Source organism: Dryas octopetala, chromosome 8 (assembly GCF_963921425.1).
Source record: "Dryas octopetala chromosome 8, drDryOcto1.1, whole genome shotgun sequence".
In the NCBI taxonomy this organism is placed as follows: domain Eukaryota; kingdom Viridiplantae; phylum Streptophyta; class Magnoliopsida; order Rosales; family Rosaceae; genus Dryas; species Dryas octopetala.
The window spans coordinates 6,066,179-6,084,874 of record NC_141373.1 but is presented as its reverse complement, the minus strand read 5'-3'; the positions used below and the strand labels follow the sequence as shown (position 1 = coordinate 6,084,874).

The 18,696-nt window shown below is 39.8% G+C and overlaps 4 protein-coding genes and 1 pseudogene across 4 annotated transcripts; all 5 read right to left on the bottom strand.

Moving 5' to 3' along the window:
* Positions 1–8,086: 8,086 nt before the first annotated feature.
* LOC147276506 (pathogenesis-related leaf protein 4-like) lies at positions 8,087–8,709 on the bottom strand. The gene has a single exon (XM_086252959.1). It carries the CDS (start codon positions 8,701–8,703, stop codon positions 8,215–8,217), a length of 489 nt encoding a protein of 162 aa, XP_086109085.1. The 5' UTR covers positions 8,704–8,709; the 3' UTR covers positions 8,087–8,214.
* Positions 8,710–12,986: 4,277 nt separating this feature from the next.
* Positions 12,987–13,490, bottom strand: LOC147276505 (pathogenesis-related protein 1-like). Its single transcript, XM_086254282.1, has one exon. The coding sequence runs from the start codon at positions 13,488–13,490 to the stop codon at positions 12,987–12,989; it is 504 nt and encodes a 167-aa protein (XP_086110408.1).
* A 1,069-nt stretch (positions 13,491–14,559) lies between these two features.
* On the bottom strand, positions 14,560–15,292 carry LOC147276504 (pathogenesis-related protein 1-like; annotated as a pseudogene).
* Positions 15,293–16,211: 919 nt separating this feature from the next.
* Positions 16,212–16,718, bottom strand: LOC147276503 (pathogenesis-related leaf protein 4-like). Its single transcript, XM_086255081.1, has one exon. The coding sequence runs from the start codon at positions 16,716–16,718 to the stop codon at positions 16,212–16,214; it is 507 nt and encodes a 168-aa protein (XP_086111207.1).
* An 862-nt stretch (positions 16,719–17,580) lies between these two features.
* On the bottom strand, positions 17,581–18,069 carry LOC147276502 (basic form of pathogenesis-related protein 1-like). Its single transcript, XM_086253149.1, has one exon. The coding sequence runs from the start codon at positions 18,067–18,069 to the stop codon at positions 17,581–17,583; it is 489 nt and encodes a 162-aa protein (XP_086109275.1).
* Positions 18,070–18,696: the final 627 nt, after the last annotated feature.

Here is an 18,696-nt window from a genome sequence, read left to right as displayed (position 1 = left end):
TTCGTCTGGAAGAACATCATTTGCCGGTTCGGCATGCCGCACACCATCATTGCGGACAATGGCAAGCAGTTCGACTGCAAAAAGTTCAGGAGTTTTTGTTCACGTCTGAACATCAACTTGCGCTTCACCGCGCCCTACCATCCGCAGTCGAACGGACAGGTCGAGGCCATCAACAAGATCATCAAGAAAACCCTCAAGACTAAACTAGATAAGGCTAAGGGAAATTGGCCTGAACTCCTGCCAGAGGTACTTTGGTCCTACCGAACTTCCTATCGCAACTCCACGAAGGAAACTCCCTATGCGTTGGCGTTCGGAACTGACGCTGTCGTCCCGGTCGAAATGGGGACTCCTTCATTCCGGACCGGCACGTACAATCCCGAGACCAATGACGCCGGACTTCGGCTCGGCCTAGACATGATCGAGGAGAGGCGAACCGACGCCGATCTCTGCCGAGCCGCCTACCAACAAAGGGTAGCCAAATATTACAATCAAAGGGTCAGACCCAGAAGCTTCGGATTGGGCAATCTCGTCATGAAAAAGAATCCCCTTGCCATCAAAGAGAGCTCATTCGATCCGAACTGGACCGGACCATATAGAATCACGGGCATAGTCAAGCCCGGCACTTACAACTTGGCCACTCTGGCTGGGAAGCCTCTCAAGCATAGCTGGAACGCTGAACACTTGAAGACTTATTACCAGTAAAAATGTAGTTAGGATCGGGGACTGTCCGACCTAACACCCTTTCCAATCAATGAAAAGATGGAACATTTTTCTACTCATTTTTCTTCTTATTTTTCGAAGCAAACACTGGGGACTCTACTCCTATACACTTCTAACAAAGAGGAAAGATCTAAGTGTTTCCTTCGAAAAAATAGTAAACCCATGTGCCGAGCCGAAGTGCCATTTTCGGCCCGACGCTCGGTGCATTACAGACTCATCAGGTCTATAAACTCATGTGTCGAGCGGGCGCGCCATTTCCGGCCCGATGCTCGGCATATTACAGACTCATCAGGTCTATAAACTCATGTGTCGAGCGGGCGCGCCATTTCCGGCCCGATGCTCGGCATATTACAGACTCATCAGGTCTATAAACTCCCGTTCCGAGCTAGCGCGCCACTTTCGGCCCAACGCTCGGCATGGTACAGACTTATCAGGTCTATAAAAATCCCTGTCTGAGCCGAAGTGACTTCCTACAGTCCTAACGTTCAACAGGATATTTCTAAAAGAAAAATATACACTCCAACCAAAACTTTCATCGTGCATGCCGAGCCGATCTGAAAGTAGGTTTGAATATTTTTCTCAAAACACTACATTCCTAAATATCTCAATGGGTATGCCGAGCCCATCCGAGATTTTTACATTCCTTAAATTTTTACTTATCTTGGTCATGCTTATCAAGCTGATCCGAAAACAAGTTCTAATTTATTATTACCATCCATTTTCATTACGATCGGCATGCCGAGCCGATCTCAAAATGCCTTGATTTTTATTATGTTTTTCACTTTTATCATTTTCTTGTCCATGTGTTATTGGTTATGTCTTTAGCTTAATTTCTGAGCCGAACTGACAGCAACTTGTATCATATAAAGAAAATACTGATAGATAAATAACATAAAACCAAATACAAATTGTTCCAAAAACAATTAAACCCGAGCCACACTTCGGCTCGGGAACAAAAAACAAAAACAAGACAACATAAAAGTTAAATAAAATCAGCCATCATGCAGATCGCTCGGCAGGGCCCTCCTGGATCGGCTCGGTAGACTCCTCGGGCGTCTCCTCGCCGAGCTGCACCACCTCAACCCCGCCGATCTGCATCTCAGCATTGGGATCGGATTCGGGGACCGGGGGAATCGGGGTCGGCTCATATGCAGGCAGTGGAGGATCTTCCGGAGTCGGCTCGACTTCGGCACGGACTTGGCGATCGAGAGGAGGAAGCTCATCCTGTTGACTTCCCTGGGTGTCTTCGTCGTCCTCGGACTCGCCAAGGAATGATACATCCCAGTCCGGCCTCTTCGATTTGATCGCCTCCAAAAGCTCCTGATACCCATCAAAATGGGCATCAGCCAGTGCCTGGGCGCTCGGCACTTCAGATCGACGTCGGAGTTCGACATTCTCGATCCTCCGTTCAGCGGCCTCGATGTCTCGCTGGAGATCGCCGACATAATGCCTCAAGTCCGCCACATTTTGCTCCGAGGAGGCAAGCTCCTTGCCGAGCCGACCGACCTCCTCCTCCTTCCTGGCCAGCCTGGATTGCAGACCCTCCGACCGTTCGCGCTCGGCATTGACCGTACGCTCGGCCTCGGCCAACTTCTCCTTCAGCTCTACGACCCGTGCCCGAAACCTCTCCAGTTTCGCCTCGGCATCGACGGCGGCCTTAGCAGCTTCGAACTGCCTCATGGCGAGCTGCAAGAGAAACAAATTCATCCTTAGTCCGAACCGAGCGAATAGACAAAATCCGAAGTAAAGGAGACTTACCAACATGGCCTGGCGGGATGCGATCAGAGCCTGGTGGCTGAAGCCCGGCTCGCCATGATCGGCCCACAGCCCCTCCTGCACCCTCGCGGTCATCACGCGCTTGAGGCCCGTGACGAACGGCTCGAGGCCGGGGACTACCTCCACCACCTTCAGGGGCGCCGAACCGGACGCTCCGGCACCAGAACCGCCGGGCTCGGCCCGAGCCCTCTTCTCCACCGGGGCCTCGGCCTGGGGAGCCTTCCTCTTCTCTGCCTGCCGAACCGGTCTCGGCGCAGGAGATTTAGGCTGAGCTGCCGCCGGGGCAGGAGCCTGGACCGGCTCGGCAGGGGTCCGCCCCGCTGCCTTCTTCTGGACGCTCCGAGCCGCTTTCTTCCTAAGGCGAACCTCCAGTTCGGTGGGCGCCATTCCCCTCTCGGCTCTAGGATTCCACCTGGGCACAAACCAGGAGATCCCGCTCTGTCGGATCTGAGTCTCCCCGAGCAGGAACTTGGTTGACAAGTACTCTCCTGGTGAGTCCCTGATCGCGGCGATCTGGTCCTTGAGCTCGCCTCGGAGCTTGTACTTGCCCCAGCTGACTGCGAAGGCGAAACCAAAAAGAGTTAGACAAAAATATAATACAATTATCACAAGACATATGCAAATTGTCCTCGGACCGGCCCCAAATTCCCAATGCCCACCTGGAATTCTAAAAGCTCTGGGCACCCGAGCCGAGGTGATTCTGTTCGGATCGGCGAACTCCCAATCCCCAGAGACAAAGAAATATCTTTTCTTCCATGTCTTCTGGGAGGAGGGATTCCCACCGAAGAGTGGCCCCGAGTACGCCTGGAGGTTGTAGAATCCGAGCTCGCTCTGCTTCGACCTCAGTGCGTAATTGCAGAACAGGATATCCTTGTGTGGCACACACTTGTGCACTTTGTGCCACAAGATGTGCATGGACAGGATGATCCTGTACACGTTCGGGTTCAGCTGGTGTGGCGCCGCGCCGATCGTCGCGAGCCAGTCCTGCAGGAAGGTGTGCAGGGGAAGCCGAACCCCATTCTCAAACATCTCCGGGTACATGGTCACCCATCCTATCGGGGGTCGGCTCGGCTTCTCCCCCTCGGTCAGCAACCTCATCAGCACGGAGTCGGGGACTGAGTATCTACTCCTCAAATCCCTGAGATGGTACTCGGTCATCTCATTGGGGATCTGATCGGCCTTCCACGGCAGTTCCTCGTAGAAGTCCGGGTCGATCGGACTCCCCGTCACCCCCTGAGCCGAGGTCGACGCCTCGTGCCCCCTATCCCTTTCATCCGAGCCCGAGGTGAGTCTGCTCGGAATGGTGGCGATCGGCTCGACGTCGAGAGGTTCTTCGTCACCTCCTTCGACCGTCCCTTGTTCCCAGTCGGAACTCAGTATCTCGGGGTTTTCCTGATCCCCTCGGGCTCGGCGCTCTCCGCCCGGATTGCGGTTCAATGCCGAGCCGGCCTCGTCCAACTCTTCGGACAAGCCATCCCAACTCGCCTCACCCGCAGGTGGGCTTCGGCTCGGCTCGGCCTCACCCACAGATGGGCTTCGGCTCACCTCGGCCCCACTGTCTCCCTCGAAGGCTTCCCCTGATCCGAGCCGACCACTCGAATCAGTCTCTGACATTACTAACAGTTTTTTCTACTTTCTCTCTCTCACTTTATGGATCAAAAAGTTCTTTTTCTCAAGAACACCAAGAACACACCCAGAAAAACCCGAAAAACACAAAAACTCAAGAATGGACAGAATCACTTACTGGTTTTTGTCCGGCCAATCCCTCCACCCCTCACACACTCGGAATGGCTTCGTCTATGACTACGCTTGCCCGAAACCGTGACCGAACTGCTGCACTAACGACGGAGGTAGGAGGAAATTCACGGCGGAGGAGGGAAGAGTTTGCAGAGAGAGAGTGGGAGTTTCTGAAAAAGTTGGAAAGTGAGAGGGAAGAGAGAGAAAGGCATGATTTATACCCCCATGCAAACCGATCTCAGCCCTTCATTTCTGGCGCTTCATATGCCAGATCTTGACACCTGTCAAGCATTCAAAAAATACCCATAACGAGGTGACCCTTACGTTCCCCCATGCAGAAATCAAACGTCCCTTCACCTGCCCCTGAGATATTTTGGCCAATCACAAGTCACCACCTGCTCGGATCTTCAGAAACGTAGACATGTCGGGTTCGGCTCGGATCAAGCAAGCATATTATCTTTGGGAAGGTCATCGCACTTCAGCTTCCAATCCACCACTGTCCGCTCGGCTCGGAAGCTGGGGGACTCCTGTTTGTGGGAAAATCCACATCAATCCGAACAGCTAATCACAGCTCGACACGTGGCTGGTCAACATCCACTTCGGAGTTGACTCTCAGTGGTCAAAACTTTGACCCCCACATCATCACCACTCGTCATCGCCTCTGCCAGCTCAGACCGGATCTCCACGCCGGCCCTCCATGTTCGGTCCGAGCCGAACCGATGATCTTCCATGGGATCGAGTGTCCATCTTCCCACGATCATCCCGGTCCGGCTCGGCTCGGCACAGGAGATGGCCTCTTTTCGGGTTCTGGCGTCGACCAGTTAGAGCTCGGAAAGACCCCCAGTTTATGGGACCGGCTCGGCCTGGAATCCCATGCCCGATCCGACCACACATGGACTTCGTGTCTTCACATGAAAACATGTGTTCGTATCGGCTCGGCTCGGCTCTCCGCCGCCATTCCCAGGAAGATCACGATGGGACGAACCGCCACACTTGAATGCACCTGACACAATCTTCTGACAGACAGAATATCAGGCTTGCATTCATGACTGCTGGACAGTTTGCCTGGACCTTCCAACCTTGCATTTAATGCAGCATTCAATGCTGAGGAAGCAAGCAGCTGAGCATGCAACTAGGTCTGACCAGGTGCGTGGGTCTCTGGCAACCATTCATTCACATGCAGGTAACTTATTCATTAAGTTTTCCTTTGCCTATATAAGGCACCACATATGCACAAAATGAAGCATCTAGCAATCTATCAATACACACGCTAAACACTTTGCATTTCCATCCAAAGAAGAGCCTACCCAACTTGCTGAGAATAACCCAGAACATTTGCCTTGTTCTTCCCATTCTCCCAAGTTCTTCCTTTGTTCTTCCTCATCCACCATCAAACACCACCACTGATTTCTTCATCGGAGTGTGTTTGGCTGGTACCACACCGGTCCATCTCCTTTGATCTTGTTTTTATCTACAGGAAGATCTCAACCAGCATCCACTTCATCATCCAGCGAAGCACTTGATCAGCCAGATCAGCATATCTAAGTTGTTGCATCTACCTTACGAGAATTTGCATCAACAATTAGTAACGGTATTATGTTCATGTACAAATATTTCTGATTTGGTAATCCTTAAAACTATTTGTCCGGTCAAGATTAATGGTCTACTTCTTCATAATTAGGTTATGAAAATATGATATCATCAACCACATTGCATTTGTCTGTATATGTTTTCTTTTCCTCTATAAATTAATTTATGATGGATGCATTCATGCATCTAGAAAACGTATAAATAAATTCAGTTAGGTCTATCTAATCCCCGCCGTCAATTTCGGGGCAAATGAAATCCTACACAACCCCATATTGGTTTGTAGTGCTCTTCACTGTAAAATACTTTCTTGATTGAGTGATTGTGGGAAAATCAGGTGCATAGCATGGAGTATTTATAGAGAAAATGCTCTATATTTTGGGTAACAATAATGTTAGACTCATCAAATTTGTACAAAATTTACTCATCAAATGATGTGCTATTATATGTATCAAATATCTTATCTGTTAGAAATAAATGAGACTTCGATGCGTAGATATTTGAATAAATTAATAAAATATTGCCACATCGATTATTGGTGAACAAAATTTGGTGAGTATAACAATATTACTGCCCTTCTGATCATCACTGTCAATAACTCTTCTAGCATTATTTGTATTTATAAAGATTACATAGTGTGGAAATTTTTTTTAAAACTTTTTTTATGTGAGAATATACTGTGGAATTTTCCTAAATATTAAACAACAAAACATTCACGATCGACATGTAACACTGAAGTTAATTAAGAACCCTAAAGTCGCCAAAACACCCGCCTTGACAAGTAACAGGAATGTCATCATCACCATCAAAAGAAACTAGCTAGGAGTAGTTCTAGATTACAATTTTGCGTCAATTTAGTCAATATCCATTTTCCATGTTTACTTTTCAAAGTAGATAAATGAGGATATACATCTTATAAAGGATCACAAAATTAATTTTCCCTAAACATTTGGCATCATCATAAAAGGTTGCTCCTTACACTCTTTGGCTTATGAGGCTAACATATGGAACCAAACGTCTTTTGTCCTTTCATATGGAAAAATGTGAAGAAAGGGTACATGAAAATACAAGGAATGGAGGAGTGCAAATGTGCAATGCCACTGAAAATAGGCAGCGCAGTCCCACAATCAATTCGATCTGTACTTGCAAAAATAAAAGTAATGGTGGTTCTGTTCAACCTCCTAATTTGCTCAACTTTATTCAAGAAATTTCGAAATTAATTTGAATCATTCTTTTTCAGATTAAAACAAAAAACAAAAAAACTGCTCATGTCCCTACAAAAATTTTATATATATATATATTTATGAATGAGTCCTCAATTCTAATATGTGTGGTGTTAAAGACACACATAAATTTTCCACAAAAACTTATCGTCTTCAGCCTAGATTTAGACAAGTAGTCTTAGGGGTGTGATTTGGATTGGAAAATCCGAAAATTTTCAATTTTGGAACGTCCGAATCAAATCCGAAATCCGAAAATGCCGAATTCCGAAAATTCCAAAAAAAAAAATGGATTGGAATTGGAATGTATTTGTAATTTCCGATCCAATCCGAAATTTTTCAAAGACATTCTGATTCGATATTTTTGAAATTATGCCAATTTATTCTATATTTATATTAATATTATATCATTTATTTAGTTTTTTACTATGTGTTTCATTAATTTGTTATTTGTTTCAAACATACACATACATATATATTAAAAAAAATAACTAATACTATTAATATAAACATATGTATATTATAAATATATGTGTATCATTATAACATAAATGCTAACAAAAGCACCCACATTTTTTTGTATGTGTAATTACTAATTTTTTTTGTTTTTACTAATAACAAAAAGTAACGTGAAGATTCTGATTTTTTATTTGAAAATTTTGAATTTTTATCCGAAAATTCCGAAAATGTGATATTCCGAAAATTTCGAGAAATTCGAAAATTCCGAATTGGAATGAGATGTTGAAATTCTGATTTTTTGGAATGGAAATTGGAATAGAAATTTCATTCCGAAATTTTTTGGATTGGAATTGAAACACCCTATTTTCGATCCAATTCGTCTGAAACACACCCCCAGGTCTAAACTAGCTAGTACTACTGCTACTAGAGAAACCTATGTAATTCTCCACTAGAAGTACGTACTAGAAATTTAATAAATAGCAGCATATATATGAAACTTAATGGTAGCTTAAGCTTACATTAATTATTTAGTCACCAAAAGTTATTCTAAGATTAAAAAGTCATTGTATCTTCATTGAAGTTTGGGATACAATGATATATCACTTCTTATTTCATTAATTTTATTCTTAAAAACATAGCTCATATATCATAAATACTGATACAACATGACAGCTTAATTATAATAGTGGTTGTTGATGATCGATCGAATAGCTAATTAGTAAGGCTTCTGGCCAACATAGTTGCCCGGGGGATCATAGTTGCACCCAATGAAGGTACCTCCGTTTGAGCACCGCGCCTTGCCACACCCAACACGAGCCGAGTTGCGCCAAACCACCTGCGTATAATGCCCACACATCTTCCCTTCAGCGCATGAGTTGGAGTTGTAATCGTAGTCGGCCTTCTCCGCCACCCACAAGTCCACCGCAGCCGTGCCGGACATGTCACCACTGCTCACCGCAATGTTCTCGCCATAGGGCCCACCGGAGTGCATCAGATTGCAGTCGCCAGCGCGTTGGTTGGCATAGTCTTGAGCATAACTTGCTACAGACTCATCCCACGTCAGCTGCCCAACGCCCACTTCTGCTCGGGCGGAATTGTGGGAGTTGAGGTAGTCTTGGGGTGAGTCTTGGGCATGAGTGGGTTGGAGTAGTAGGGCTATGCCCAAAATACAAACAAGGGCTAATGAAATGTTGCACAACCCCATATTGATGGTTTTTGATGATGAGAAAATGAAACCTATGGGATAGAGTATTTATAATGATATAGTGTGGAATTTTGAATTTTATTTTTCTACTTTTCTATGAATGTGTGGAAATTTAGTTGCATATATGACTATTCATTATAATTAACGTTCACATGCATTACGTTACCAACCTAAGAGCCCTAATTACGGTCTCCCAAAGACCCGGTACCAATTTTTCCTGCTAATTAACTAAATATGGGATCACTCGATCATCAGTTCCATGTATAACAAGAGTCTAGAGTCTAGAGAGACTAATTAAAACTGGCTAGATTATTACAATTAATTGTGTCAATTTGGTCAAAAGTGAAGAGGCCGGCTTAATTAACTTGTTGACTTTTCTCACAATTCATGTATATATATATATTGTCTCACACCCACTATTGTGAGAGGTAGGAAGGCCGGCTCTGATATATATTTTCGGGGTCCAATGCAGATTTCTAAATTGAGTCCCTCCATTCATATATATTCACAAAGAAAAATATTTGAAAGATAGAAAAAAGAACTTCCAGAAATACAAAATTTTGTTAAAATTACATATAAAATTAGCTCTAAAACTAACTACTAAAATTTGGTTACATGAATTAAGTTTGTAAAAATTGTTCCAACCTAAAACCACAAAGTCGTTAGCAAAATCCTGTTCACATTTTAGTCCTAAAGTTTGTATTACTTGACCTGAAATGGAGTTATTGATTTGGGGTTTCAATTAATAAACATAATCTTTCTTTACTTTAAGTGGCATATATATTTTTGGCTCAATTATAAAATGCACGCACCAATTAACTATGAGAGGTATTTCAAATTGGTGCATGAACAAAAAAATATTTCAAATTAATACACTAACTAAAAAAGGGTTACAAAATAGCACATACGTTACAAATTATGTCAATAAGGACGTTAAATGCTAGTGTAAACAATACTAATATGAATTTTTTGAATAATGTGGACACTAAATTTACACCACATAGATTAATGATAGCAAGTTTAAGGGTTTAAAAGTTTTTGTAGTTTTTTTTAAGTTTTTTTTTTTTTTTTATCAATATGACATTATAAATCCATGTATAGCAAATTTAGTGTCCACATTATTCAAAAAATTCATGTTATCCTTGTCTAAAGTGGCATTTAACTGTTTTTCTTGATGGAATTCATAGCAAATGTGTTATTTTGTAACTTTTTATTAGTTAGTGTATTAATTTGAAACATTTTTTTATTCGTGGACCAATTTGAAATACCCTTCATAATTAGTGGTTGCATTTGTAATTGAGCCTATATTTTTTCTAAAGTTATACAAACTGTTGGACTTGAGTTGGGACCTCTTCGAGCTAGGGGTGGGCATAATAACCGACGCACCGAAAAACCGAACCAAACCCACCGTAAAAAAACCGAAAAAAAACCGAATTGACCGAAAAGTCAACACCGTAAGAAAAAACCGAACCAAACCGTATATGGACGGTTCCGGTTTCGGTTTTATGCTCATTTAACCCGAACCAAACCGAGTAATTTTTTAAAAATATAATTATATATTTTTATGCACATTTTATACATTTTTGTTCACATTTTATACATTTTTATACACATTTTATACATTTTTATTTTAAACCCTAAAATATATTTTATATAACCCTATGAGTTTAATATTATATATATAATAATGTTTGAGTATATAATGTTAGTTATATCTTATATAATAAAATTAGTGTATTCTATTTCTATATACTCTATAGTCTATAGTCTATATAATAATGTTTTATGCATATAGAGTTATATATAAACTTAGTATATAACTATATAGTTAGTAACTATATAAGTAATATATAATTATAGTAGTATACTAGTATATACTATAGTAGTATATAATTATATATATACTATACTCATTACTCTATAGTAGTTATATACTTATATATAGTTATAACTTATAACCCAAATTTGCCCAAACCCCAAACGAAATCTCAATCTCCCCAAACCTCAAACGAAACCTCAAATAAAATAAATTAAAAAAACCAAACAAATAGACCAACAAATAGATTATATAATATATAGAGTTACAGATTATAATCTTATATTAGATATAACTTATAAGTTATAACCCCAATTTGCCAAAACTCCAAATGAAACCCCTACTACCCAACCAACAAAATAAGCAGGTTATATTTATTTTAAAACCGTGCATGCACCGAACCAAACCGTTTTTACAATGGTTTGGTTTGGTTTGGTTTGGTTTTTTTCTAATTTGTTCGGTTTATAACACCGAACCACACCGAGAAAATATTTATGGCGCGGTGCATGGTTCTCGGGGTGAAGTGAGCCGAACCACACCGTGCCCACCCCTACTTCGAGCGGTAAATTTTTGGGGCTCAAGGTGGCCGCCTCCCCAACCTCTTGTAAGGAAGGTCATGCGGGGTGTTAACAATTTTTTCCGTACTTGTGAGTAATTTTTTTGTATGAACGTAATATTGATTATATTGTCACATTGTATTATTCATTTAGATATATATATATATATATTATAATAAGTATAAGCCTCGTCGATTACACATACTATATATAACACGTGTACTAGTAACGGTATTATGTTCATGTACAAATATTTCTGATTTGGTAATCCTTAAAACTATTAGTCCGGTCAAGATTAATGGTCTACTTCTTCATAATTAGCTTATGAAAATATGATATCATCAACGACATTGCATTTGTCTGTATATGTTTTCTTTTCCTCTATAAATTAATTTATGATGGATGCATTCATGCATCTAGAAAACGTATAAATAAATTCAGTTAGGTCTATCTAATCCCCGCCGTCAATTTCGGGGAACAAATTGATGTTGAACTTTCCATTCATGTACTAAACTTTGGAAAAGTACCGTCAGAAACGGAAGAGTAAAGTAATTAAACTCTGGAAAATATATAGGGGAAAGGCCGGACCATGCATTTCTTTGAACTTTACTAACATGTGTAATGCGTGTAGTGTACGTGTCTTTGAAAAGATAAAACCAACACAAAAAGTAAACTCTAAAATTCTAAATTAAAAATTTAGATTCTGACAAAAAAAAAATTTAGATATAAATTAGTTCATAGTAATAAATGTTAGGGATTAATACCATTTTGCTCCCCCGACTATTACACTTGTATCAGTTTGCTCCCCAGACTTTTAATTTGGAAAATTAAGGACTCTGACTTTTTCAATTTTGCCAATTGAGGTTCTTTTGTCAATTTACACATTTTTTATCCAAATCTTTGAGGGCAAAATGGTCCCTTCCAATTAGATCTTATCATTTTTTCCTCATGCATCATTTTTCCTCTTTTATTTCTTGCTAAATTTTGCTTGATCATCTCGACATTTTAGATGAAAAATGTATAAATTGACGGAATAACCTTAATTGGAAAAATTGAAAAAGTCAAGGTCCTTAATTTTCCAAATTAGAAGTTTGGGGAGCAAACTGATACATGTGTAATAGTCTGGGGAGCAAAATGACATTAATCCCTAAATGTTAATAATGACTGTTATATGTCTATGAATATTTATACATGTTTAAAACCATGTTCAGTACGCCACTGTATAGATTTATAAAAGTATTTTTTAATTTAAATATATATGGTACTGAAGATTTGTCTTTATAAATGTTGTTACTATTATTGCATTTCTTTATTTTATAGTTTTTCTTGTTATGCAAAATCTTTTTGGCGAATAACGTACATCCAATTGAATAAGAGTATAAACTCGCACAAATGCAGTTCAAGATCAATTCAAATAAGAACAAATGAAAAACAACGTTCTATATATATGGATTTAACTCTGCTGGTTACATGCATGCTTCAAGCTTTATTGTTTAGAGTAATTCTACAACTTGAAGGCCATAGGAAATCATACACTAAGGTTGCTTGGATGGCAAATGGCCCAATTACGCAGCAGAAATAAAATTAATTTTGGGTATAGTCAGAGATTTGAATGTATACTTTAGGTTAGGGTTGGTTCAATATATGATTAATTTGGGGCTGAATTTTTTTTTTCTTTTATATAGTGTAGATTTTGTAAGATTTATAACAAATTAAGGATAAAATAGTATTTTTTTTGGCCAAAAAAAAAAAAGATAAAATAGTTTTTGTAATAGCTAGTAATGTGGCAAGTGAGTGAGTAGTGAGATATATTCAACAATATCAATATTAAATTGACATCACAGTCCATGTTATTAATCAAACATGACCCTATTTAGATATGATCATGAGTACGCAACTTTTTATACTATCTAGTACGGAGTCTCGCCATCTATGTTTCCAGGAGGATCATAGTTGCAGATGAAAAACATCCATCCATTTTTGCACATGGCCTTGGCACATCCAATGTGGGTCGTTTTGCTCCAAACCACTTGAGTGTAGTGCAAGCAACTCATTGGGTCACCACCAGTACATGAATTGGAGGTATGGTCATATTGGGACTTCTCATTCACCCAGTAACTCACAGCCTCTTCACCTGTTATGTCGCCGGAAGATTCAGCCAAGTTCTCACCATAAGGCCCTCCCGAATGCACCATTTCGCAGGTGTCAATTTTGGAATTGGCGTAGTTTTGGCCATATTCTGCTAAGGTGTTGCTCCATTCTAGTGGAGGGACGCCAACCTCTGCCCGAGCTTTGTTGTGTGCATCCACGAAGTCTTGGTATTGTCCTGCCTCATCAGCGTTGGCTTGAGGGACATGAGTTAGGATTAGTGACAGGGAGCATATGCCTAATAAAAGCTTGCTAAAGTACCCCATTTTCTATCTTTATAACTCTGAGCTAGGTTGATCTTATATATATATTATGCAAACGGGACATGAGAATGCATGTCCATATTTATAGAGAGATAGGCAAGGGCGGCTGTTTCCTAAGAGGGTTACAAAAAGCATATATGTACGTATCATACCCTAAAAATGGAAAGGTTTATTATATATAGTTGGACACTATATAACCGTAAACAAAAAAAAAAAAAAAAACTTGTGTGGAACGGAGGCCTTGCATCCCCCTCACACAAGTGTAAGTGTGGGATATATCGACAAAAATTTGTGTTCCCACACAATTTCTGCGAGGAATTCGCTGAACCCATTCAAGGTTTTACTTACAATAGAGAGAATGAGTTTTATGAGTAAGACAGACTACCTCATGTTTAATTTGATCTATTTTTTTCCTAATAAAAGTAAGTTTCTTCTTATATATGGATTAAGAGTGATGCTTGCTAGCCCCAAGTTTTTCACCTCACCCTCTTTTAATAACTCTTTTTAGTACAATTTTATCCTCATGTAAAATTAGATTTAAGAAAAAATTATTATGATTGCCGGCTATAGTAATTAGATCTTTCCCATGGCAACAACATTGCCTTGTTGCCATGATCGTTCCTACCGTGGGGCAACACTAATTAAAAAATAATAATAATAAAGGAGAGAGGAAGAGGGAGAGGCTAAAAACATTGGTCGATCTGTCATTTGTAAGGGACTATGGTTGCCATCATCTCTAACTAGAATAAAAAATAAGGTAGATAATTATATTTTTGAGAATATTGGTGGGTGGGCTGAGCAATATTTCTATTTGTTTAAAAGAAAATTATAGACGTGTGAAGAGTAAATGGCTACCAAAAACATAAATATTTTAAAATTATGATATTGAAGCCCTTCTCTCTACCAGTTTCCTGTCATATTTTAGTTTTTATTTTTCATTTCATTTGGAGAAAAAAAATAATAAACACAGTAGTAGACTACTACTAGTCTTTCATCTCTCATTCAGTTTTATCAATCAATATAGACATTAATTTATTAATAGATGTAATCTTTTCAATGACACTCAACCTCGCTAGTAGGGACGCTCACCCACATGGTTCCCACGAGGTTCATAGTTGCAGATGACAAAAACCCGTCCATTCTTACACTTGGCTCGGGCACACCCAATTAAGCTGAGTCCGAGTGCGCCAAACCACCTGAGTGTAATGCCTAGCATTCATAACCAACATATCTAATTTGTAACACCACGTGGTTGCGTTATGGTACATTGAAAATTTTCTCGTCATTTATAGTGAGGCTTCTGATTAACCCAGTACCTCACAGCTTGTCCACCTGTCATTTCACCATAGGGTTCGGCCAAGTTCTCACCATAAGGCCCTCCCGAGTGCTCCATTTTGCAATTTTTTGATTGGCTTAGTTTTGGGCATGAGCTGCTACGTACGGTGTTAATTAGTTCCAAGCGATTGGATCAAAGCCAACCTCCGCGCAAGCTTTTGTGTTCATCGATAAAGTCTTGGTGGGGTTCATTGGCTGGTCGAGAGAGAGAGATATGAGTGTAGATTTGTGGTATGGAGCATATGCATAGTAGAAGCCTGCTAAAGGTACGCCATTAGAGGTTGGTCTTAGTACAAATGGGACATGAGATTGTGCATATTTATAGAGGAATATATATATATATATATATAACTGCTCTAAAGTTAACTAGTTAGCAAGTTAATATGAAGTTAACTATGCTTTTGGGCCCATCAGATAACTAATTTCATAATTCGAACCGTCGATTTTTTAGACTCTACTTCAAAGATCATTATTGCAAAAAATCAACTAAATCAAAAATTATTTAGTCATCTAATTGTGATCAAATTAATAGATGAACACTGTTTTCAATAAAAACATATGAATCGTTATTATTATAATCAAATTGCTAAATGACTTTCAATTTTGAAAATTTTTTATAGAGATAATCTATGAAGTAACAGAATAGTTAACTTTGTATTAACTTGTTAATCAATTAACTTTAGAGAATTTTTAATATATATATATATATATATAGTTCGATTCAGGTGCGAACGCCGCATTTGACCGTTGGATCAGATCAGCCAACATGATCCAAAGGTCAGATGTGGCATTGGCACGGCTAACATCCTCACCTGATCGGCTATGTATATATATATATATATATATATATATATATATATATATATAGGGTACGTATGTTGTTGTTAATTCCTTAAGTATATCTGAGGGTGGAAAAATGTATTTTATATAAACAAAAAATATTCTCAAAATTGATTGCTCCGTGTCATCCTCATATTGGTTTAAAGGAAAAAATGAAATGAAATGAAAAGAATGACATCCTCAAATTTGGTCTTGAAATCGAATATATCTCATCTCCAGAAAAATAATGAACAAATGAATAAAATTATTAAATTCATTTTTCTTATATATGGGAAGGCAGATTTGAACTTGAAATATCTTCTAACATTACGGAAAATATTGAGATACCACTATGCCAATAGTTAGTTGGTTATCATTAAATTTTGGCAAAAAACTCACATATATGCTTGAAGCTTTATTAAAATTTTTAAGATATTACAATTACATGAAGGTGGGAATGCCCTCATTTGAACTATGGTAAGGAACAAATGAAAAATAGCTACATGGATACACAGTTCTTTCTCAACTTGAAAAATAACTAGTTATCCCAATTTTTATACACCACCATATCTAGTAGGCACGCTCGCCTTCCATGTTTCCTGAAGGATCATAGTCGCAGATGACAAAGACCCATCCATTTTTGCACTTGGACCTGGCACACCCGACGTGGGTCGTTGATCTCCAAACCACTTGAGTGTAATGCATGCAACCCTCTGGGTCAGCACCAGTACATTTACCGGTGGCATGGTCATATTCAGACTTCTCAGTTGCCCAGAAATTCACAGCTTGTTCACCTGTCATTTCGCCATAACCTTCAGCCAAGTTCTCACCATAAGGTCCCATCGAATGCTCCATTTCGCAGCTCTCAATTTTCGAATCGGCGTACTTTTGGGCATAGGCTTCTAGATTCGTGCTCCATTGCAATGGACCAACACCAACCTCTGCGCGAATCCTGTTGTGTGCATCCAGGAAGTCTTGGTATTGGCCTGGATCGTCAGCGTTGGCTTGAGGGATGTGATGAGCTAAGACTAATGCTACGGAGCATATGCCTAACAAAACCTTGCTCAAGTACCCCATTTTCTATATTGATCTTAATTAATGCAAATGGGACATGAGAATGTACATATTTATAGAGAGATAGGGCAGTTGTTTCCTAAGAGAAAGGCATATATGTATCATGTCCTAAAAATGGAAGGGTTTAATATAGTTGGACACTATGTAACCGTAGACGCAAATAGAAAAATTGTGTGGAACGGAGGCTTTGCATTCATCCCACACAATTTCTGCACGAGGAATGCGTCAATCTCATACAACTTTTATGAGTTCAAACAAACTAATAAAAGTAAGGTTTTTCTTAGGCATAAGGTGGAGATGGATCACCATTAGCAAAAGAAAAAAAATTAAGAGTGATGCTTCCTAGCCCCAAGTTTTTCACCTCGATCACTAATTAATAATTAACTCTTTTTATTAGAAATTTATCCTTATGTAAAATTACAATTAAGAAAAATATTGTGATTGCTTTAGTAAGATCTATCCCATGGCAACAACATTGAATTGCCTAGCTTGTGGCAACACCCTTATGGGGATTGCCCACCCATGGGTTAAAGCTATGAGCTATATATGTCATGGGCAACAGTCATTAATTAAAAAATGAGAGAGGAAAGAGGCCAAAAACATTGGTCTGTCAAAATTATTAGGATTAATTTTTTTATGTGACCCAACACTTATAAGTTATAGCTTGTATATTTATAGTTACTATGCCCATATCATGCTCACCATCATTTCTAACTAGGGAAAAAAAAATTTGAGTCAAGGTATTTTGAGAATATTGGTGGGTATAGGATCAGTAATATATTTATTAAATCATTACTAGATGCTTGGCCAAAAAAAAAAAATCATTACTAGATGCATGTAAATTTTTCAATGACACTCAACCTAGCTAGTAGGGACGCTCGTCCACATAGTTGCCAGGAGGGTCATAGTTGCAAATAACAAAAATCCATCCATTCTTGCACTTTGCTCTCGCACATCCAAGCTGAGTCGAATTGCGCCAAACCACCTGAGTGTAGTGCCCACATTCATCACCAACACACTTATTGGAGGCGTAGTCGTAGTGAGGCTTCTCACTCACCCAGAACCTCACAGCTTCTCCACCACTCATTTCACCGTAGCCCTCCGCCAAGTTCTCACCATAAGGCCCTTCCGAGTGCACCATTTCGCAGGTTTCAATCTTTTGATTGGCGTAGTTTTGGGCATAGGCTGCTACAGTGTCGTTCCATGTGATTGGACCAACGCCAACCTCCGCGCGAGCTTTGTTGTGCTCGTCGACGAAGTCTTGGTGGGGTTCGTTGGCTGGTCTGGATGGAGAGACATGGGTTAGGATTAGTGCTGTGGAGCATATGCCTAATAAGAGCTTGGTAAACGCCATTAGAGCTAGGTTAAGGTCTTAGTACAAAATGGGACATGATTTGCATATTAATTTATAGAGGGATAGGGTAGTTGTTAATTCCTTGATTATGAGGGTTGAAAAAGGAATTTCATATATATAAAGAAAAAATCTCAAAATTAATTCCTGTGTGTGATCCTCGGATTTGGTTTGAAGAAATTAAGGAAATGAAAACCAATCACATGCCTAATATAGGGGGATTCTTGGACCTTTTTGCAATCGTTGTAAAAGGTGCTACATATTTTACCAACTATACCTAGTGCCAAGGTTACATGCATGTAGCATGTGTCGAGGTGGCCCAGCTGGTAAGTATGCGATGAAATATACTATAAGAAATGTGAGCAAAGCTTACTTTCATTAGTTTGCACAAAAAGAGGTGGCAATTGGGAACTTTAGTTCTTATTACCCAATTACCATCCATTTTTGTTAAAATCAAAGCACTTTAGTCCCTCTTGCTCAATTACCACTCATTTATGTACAACCAATGAAGGTGGACTTTATTCACATTTCTTGTAGTGAATGTAAACTCAATTATTGCGTTCGAATGACATTTGCAGGTGTAAAAAATCAATATTTCTTTAATATACGTGTAGCTTGTAAGTGATTGCA

What these genes read in the sequence shown, in the direction of transcription:
- LOC147276506 (XM_086252959.1), bottom strand. Translation starts at nt 8,703, where the DNA reads ATGGGGTTGTGCAACATTTCATTAGCCCTTGTTTGTATTTTGGGCATA.
- LOC147276505 (XM_086254282.1), bottom strand. Translation starts at nt 13,490, where the DNA reads ATGGGGTACTTTAGCAAGCTTTTATTAGGCATATGCTCCCTGTCACTA.
- LOC147276503 (XM_086255081.1), bottom strand. Translation starts at nt 16,718, where the DNA reads ATGGGGTACTTGAGCAAGGTTTTGTTAGGCATATGCTCCGTAGCATTA.
- LOC147276502 (XM_086253149.1), bottom strand. Translation starts at nt 18,069, where the DNA reads ATGGCGTTTACCAAGCTCTTATTAGGCATATGCTCCACAGCACTAATC.